The sequence below is a fragment of the Bactrocera neohumeralis genome, chromosome 4 (assembly GCF_024586455.1).
Source record: "Bactrocera neohumeralis isolate Rockhampton chromosome 4, APGP_CSIRO_Bneo_wtdbg2-racon-allhic-juicebox.fasta_v2, whole genome shotgun sequence".
Classification (NCBI taxonomy): domain Eukaryota; kingdom Metazoa; phylum Arthropoda; class Insecta; order Diptera; family Tephritidae; genus Bactrocera; species Bactrocera neohumeralis.
Window position 1 is genome coordinate 73,357,217 of NC_065921.1, and position 6,586 is coordinate 73,363,802.

A 6,586-nucleotide genomic window follows, 5' to 3' on the forward strand; every position below is an offset into this window, starting at 1 on the left:
AAGTCGTGTTTTGTGAAAACATTTATCAACTCAGTTTCGAGATACAATGGTGACTCATGAGTACGTGTGGATTGCTGCCTGACCAATAACGCATATTTTGTTTATTGACAAAGCCATTCAGCCAGAAATGAGCCTCATCGTTGAAGTTGATTTTTCGATGAAAATCCGGATCATTTTCAAGTTGTTGCTCAGCTCAATTCAAGAACATACGACGACTTTGGTGGTCAAGCGGCTTCAGTTCTTGCGTCAATTTGATCTTGTATGAATGTTAGCCAAGAACTTTTCGCAGAATTCGCCACAACGACGTCACAGACATGCCCAACGCTTGAGAATGATGTGTCAGAGACTGATTTGGGTCTTCCTCAATTGATGTGCAGCAATATACTCGACACCACGGGCACTTCTTTGACTCACTGACACAGGAACCTTCTTGTGTTTGGCCTGTGGATTCAAATTTTTCCAAATCTCAATTGTTGATCTGACAGTATGATTATGACGACCATAAATTGGAAGTAGCGCTCTTAAAGTTGAAGCCACTGACTCCGAATTTCGGTAGAAAATTTTAATAATTTCGACTCGTTGTTGGATCGTATATCTTTCCATGCTGAAATGGCAAACCTTACTGAAGAAAAATGTTAAAGGAGTGGGAAAAAATATGGCGTCGTTTGCTGTCCCTAACGTTCTACTTTCGTACCGTCACTATTGAAAAATCCGTTATGTGCCGCATCTACTTAAAATTTTCTCAAATATCTGTGCATTCGATTTAAACGTCAAATGTATTTATATATAATATTTTTTTTTATTCATAAGTGGATATAACCGCTTAATATAAAATGATTTCTTAAGTGCAACAAAAAGCGTGGGTTTGTAGCAAAATCTTTAATTGATATTTTCTACACTATGCACTTAGTATATTTCCTTCATTACAACTATACATACTTGTATACATATCTATATACACACATACTCTTAAATATAGTTGAGTAAATTTCGTAACGGGGTGTAAATTCTTCAGCAGTAATATATAAGCCTGATTAAAAAAAAAACAGCTCAAATAATGTCATATATAATTAATTAAGCTATTTAGCGAGCATATATAAACTTTATATATAAATACTTTAATATGAACTAAGTAAAGAGATGCTTTACTATGTCTATACGCCTATAGCATATCCTCATACTTGGTTAATTGCAATTTTACATACATATTTATCTACTTACTATTGTGGGCAAAAAATAGTAAGACTTTTTAATTTAAATTTTCAGCGAAAATAAGTTCGTCGAAATCTTGTTTGGTTCTTGATTGGTGTGACTGTCAGTGACATCTGTGCCAAATGTCATTATTAGAATTTTTAAATTATGAACAAAATCTTACTATTTTTTGCTCACAGTATATACTTGAAAATATTTTAGAACATATAATAAATCTATTGCGTTTCCTGCACTTCACCCACTTCTTCTACGTTTACAGTGATTTGAGTTGTTGATGCAGACAAATTCTCCGCATTTCCTGCAAAATTTGCTTCTTCTAAATCCAACTCCTCTCTTTTACGCCTGCGTTCGCATTTCGGGCATGGCTGTTGATCGTTGAGACATTGTGCGTGAAAGACGGCGCCACAAATTTCGCACTGCAAAAGAAAATGCGAAAATTCATTCATTTCAATTCAAACTAAAATTACAAATTACAATGGTAGATAGCTATACTCGGCATAACAACTCACCCTGTATGTTGTTTCAATGTGAAATGGATACAGCACACGTGAACTCTTGCAAATTTCACAAATGAAACCTTTGACGCTGCACAACGGACACTTCAATACATGCGCCTCGCCGATTTTGTATGCCTTTTGGAGCTGTTGATAGAGTGTGCCACGCAATATTAAATGCAAATCGCTAACGGAATATAAATGTATGTGCTCGTAGAGATATTCGCGTCCATAGAATTGCAATTGCAGTAGTTGTATACTTTTCGGCTCACAGGTGTATAGGTAGGCGCGTAGAAAATTCAAACGTATGCGTAAAGATTGCAGGTCGGCCATGGCATCGGAGGCGTTATAAATTTCCGGGTTCAAAAGCTGCAAAATATATTTATTTTTAAAGAAACAAACAAAAAATATATAAAAAAATAATAAAAATAAAAGTCGGCTGCACCGAAGGTACAGGTATGATAGCCTTCACAGGTTCCAAGTTTTCTAACAGTAACTTGATTTTGATCGGTCAGTTTGTATCCATAGGGAAAAGCGTGTTAGGTGACTGGAGTGCGCTGGGCATGCGGGCATTCATTGCATGCTGTACTTAAATTTTGGTATGTCGGGGACGGCTCAGGATAAGTAGGAGTTTAACCTATTACAGTATCCAGAACGAAGTAGAGTTTTATACTCGAAACAGTGGAGATAAGTGCCGAGGGCTCATATAGTTTATGTTCCTGTTGTTGTTTTTGTTGCAACGGGAACCTAATTCCCGTTACAATGGTTAGGATTACATAAGTTGTCGTCGACGTCATCCAACGGTAGGCCGTGGAAATGTACTGTTTCGACGGTGTTGACCCAAAGGGAGAAGGGTGTCAGATGAGAAGGGTTAGCAGGGCATGCAAAGAGATGGCTAGTATCATGCGTGGACTCATTGTACGCTGGATATATGTTAGATAAGTCAGCGTCTATTCTGGATAAGTGTGAGTTTAAACTGCTACAGTATCCAGAACAAAGCTACACAAGGGTCACTCTCGCGGCAACTTGAGCTCTTCGTCTGCAATGAGTGGTGGTTTGACTAAAAGTACGCAATTCACTAATAGGGAGTCGCTGAAGGTGTTAATGCCCCCTCTGCGGATGACGATCAGTGCTTGTCGAAACTTAGTTACGTCCGAAAACTGATCGGCGTACTGTTTTATGTCATCAACGTAGTTGAGCAAGGAGCTCTTGATGCTGCTAAGAGGCTGGAGGATGAAATTGGTGCGACGTAGTTTGTTTACGTTCATAGTTGCCAACAACGTTTCTTTGTCCTTTCACCATGTGCTGCCGGCTAGCGACCGGAGGATTTTGTTGCGGCTCTGTACTTTGGCGATAATAGCGGTCGTATGAGGAGTGAAGAGCACAGACAGTCGAAAGTCACACCTAAAATTTTAGGGTTATTGACAGTCGGAATCTTAACGCCATTGACTGCAATATTAAAGTCAAGTCTGTACTCCGTTTGTGAATATGGTCGCTGTGGATTTATTGGGGGAGAGTGTTAAGCTCCGAGCAGCGAGAAACGAGAAGGGTCGGAGAGATAGCCGTTAACTTTTGAACACATGCCATCGATTCCATTGCCCGACGTCATTATCATGCAATCATCATCGTACGAGGTGATAGAAATTACCTCTGGTGGTTGCGGGAGTTTCGAGATGTAGAAGTTAAACAATAACGGGGAGAGGACACCACCCTGCGGAGCCCCTTGTTTAATTCTTCTCAGTTTTGAGTTTTTACCTCGAAATAGTGCGGATAATGACGACCGCTCAGGTAGTTCATGGGCCACCTCTTCAGTCCTGGAGGATGCGGACAGATAGGCGGACATGACTAAATCGACTCAACCTCTCATGCTGATGATTTATATATATATATATGTATATTTTATAGGGCTTCCGATCTTGTACAGGATATACAAACACATAAAAAAATGTTTAATATATAGCTTCTTACTTCCAAATCAATAACCGGCTGATTACGGAACTCGGTTAAGAAAACTGCAGCGCGCTTCGATACCGCATACTTTCGAAAGTCCCAATTGTAAATGATTTTTGCTGGTATCATCAACTGCTCCATATCCATGCAGTTATCACAAAAGTAATTGCCACTGAATCCGCAAACTCTGCAAAAATAAGAGCCAAGCAATTAAAATATATTTATAAGACAGATTTTGTTATAAAAACGTACTGAAAGTTCGTGTAACCAATGCCCAAGGGGTGTTGGCATGATTTGCAGAGAAATCCTTGAGCATCCAAACCGGGTTGCCGCGCCAGCTTGTACATCTGTTCCAGCATTTCTTGTATTTCGCTCACATTCATGCGATCTAGCTTAGAATTAGGCACCACCTCGAAGTCCAAGGTCAACTAGAATGCAAATTAACAGCTTATTATTGACAATATGCGCATAACTAATGCTAAACTTACGCGACTATCATTTGAATCGCTGCCATTGTTCTCAGCCTCCTGCTCCGTTGCAACCTCACCATCCGCATGAGTCACACACGTGCGCTCTACAGTCAAAGCATTGTTTTTTATTTGTATCTGTAGCTTCTCGCGTTCATGTTTGCCCAACAAAGTATTGTAGCTGAGCGTACTGGCATTACTTGAAGCACGTCTATATAAGGGTCGCTCCAAGGTAGGTGTGGTCAATTCGGACACAGAAGATTCGTCGCCCGACCACGATGTGTGCATTAAATTCTGTAGCGAGTTACCAGGAGTTGTGGGCGTTGTTGGTTCAGTTTTATAGCCTGATTCACCGGTTATGTAGTCGCGTATGCGCGCTTCCGCGAGTTCCTTTGACTTTTTGCGTTTCTTCTTTGAGTTGTGGCCTTTTAATGCATAGTCATTATCTTCTTGCGCATTTTTGTCGCCTGTTTGACTTTGGTTAGCGGCTTCTTCTGTACTCTCTTCGCTTATCATTTGCATTTCATCGACTGCTTTTAAGAGTAAGTCGACACTTTCGCGTTGTGCGGCGATTTCTGCAGCGTTTGGAGATTGTAGAGTGGGTAAATTCTCAATCTTTTGCGAGAAAGCTTCATTCGTGCTTATCGGACGTGGCGTGGGCAACATTACAACGGCTTCAGCTACCTCAGCATCTTCAACACCAAGTGTGTCGGCGATATCAACGCCACTACTTATCTGCAGTATAAATAAAAATAATTATTTTTTTTAAATATTATATTTATAAAATGGTGATTCACGCTACCGGACATGATTTCAACGGTGGTGTCCATAGCCCAGACAATTGCAATGCATAATCGGGCCAATAGTTGAGCAAACTGGAATTCACTGGCAGATTAAATTGTACAATTGCTTCGATGCCTTCCATGGTCTTCGCAGCCATTTCCAGACCATCACTATCCTTGAGCAATGCAAACTTTTTATAATAGGGACTTAGCGATGAATTGCCTTTGCGCATGTTATTTAGGTAAGCGGAAAAAAGAGATTCGTTAAGTGAAAGGCGTATCCAAGCGCGACACTGACCAATTTCACTAGTGATTTGTGAAAGCGTTTGCACCTAGAAAAATTTATAAAGAAAAAAACTCAATAAATTTGTTTTTTTTTCAAAATTAGAAAAAAAATAATAATAAATCTTTATAAATTAGAAGAAAAAAATAATAATAATAAATCTTCAAAATTAAAATAAAAAATAAAAATAATAAATCCTAATCATACAACATATTTTTACCTGCTCGATAACTTGTTTGTGCATAAATATCAATAAAGGTGCCCAAAAACTGGGCTCTGGCCGTCGTTCTTCATCTCCTGCTATCACATTTATCGTATTCCAAAGTAATGAATCCTTAAGGCCATGCAGAAAAATTGCTTCTAGGGTCGTGCATAGCGTGCTGGTGGATTCGCATACCTCCAAACTCTCTGCAGTGCGTAGATAAGGAATATATAATATATGCATGTAAAATATTACACAGAAAAACACTTACCACAGCCCCGCTGCTGCACTTCATATTGTATTTCACGTGAATTTTCTACGAGCGTATTTATAAGCGCTTCTTTAATAGCATTTTCGCGTTTACTAGAAAATTTGCTAAAACTGTTGAACAAAGAACTCATTGTGTACCAGGTATATATGCTTTATTGCGAGGTCAAATTGTTTTCTTTTAACACCAGCTCAAGTGCGCACTTTCGTAGTTGTCCTGCAAGTACTCATTTCCTTCGGATATTATGCCAGCAAACATGTTTTATTTTGCGACACAATTGATAAGCTCGTAATTACAAAATTTATTTTTGTATATTCTGCTTTATTTATCGCTGATGTTTATTTGCTTTTGTATTGTTTTGCAAAATGTATGAATTGTGATATCACTGCACTTTTCGAAGTTAATTGTTTTGTTTATCGAATGGTATCGATAAATATCAGAAGGTAAAACAGCTGTTTACTTTATATGCATGGTTGCATTTAAGAACATGTTCGGAGAAAGGTATTAAATATTTAGGACTTTTTCTTTTTACCGAAAGAGGGACTAAACTCTGCTAACCAGACATTTAGAAAACGGCCCTTAATGGTTATATGTACGAGGTATTCGAATTAATTATTTAAATCGATTCTAATACATTTTGCCAGAGAGAAAAGAGGTAGAAATTAAAAAAAAAAATTACGAATACAGGCAAAATTGCGGCTTCTCAAAGGAAAAATCGACTATTTAAAAAAATTGTATTTCTTTACTAATTTAAAAAGGTCGTGTGAATCTTTCTATTGATCCAGTAGTTTCGGTTGAATTTTTCACACCGGGTCTTCGTGAAAGAGTTTAAAGTTTTGCGAGCCGATTACACTAAGGGCCGTTTTCTCAATGTCTGGTTAGCAGTCATCTGTCCGTTAAGCTCTGGTTAATTTAACCAAGACTCCTT

The 6,586-nt window shown here is 38.5% G+C and overlaps 1 protein-coding gene across 1 annotated transcript; it reads right to left on the minus strand.

Annotated features, from left to right (window-relative positions):
* Positions 1-777: 777 nt before the first annotated feature.
* LOC126755380 (uncharacterized) lies at positions 778-6,062 on the minus strand. Its single transcript, XM_050467917.1, has 8 exons — positions 5,662-6,062; positions 5,409-5,596; positions 4,926-5,237; positions 4,145-4,858; positions 3,909-4,084; positions 3,675-3,843; positions 1,722-2,075; positions 778-1,628 (listed from the first exon to the last, which is right to left on the minus strand). The coding sequence occupies exons 1-8, from the start codon at positions 5,789-5,791 to the stop codon at positions 1,428-1,430; spliced, it is 2,244 nt and encodes a 747-aa protein (XP_050323874.1). The 5' UTR covers positions 5,792-6,062; the 3' UTR covers positions 778-1,427.
* Positions 6,063-6,586: the final 524 nt, after the last annotated feature.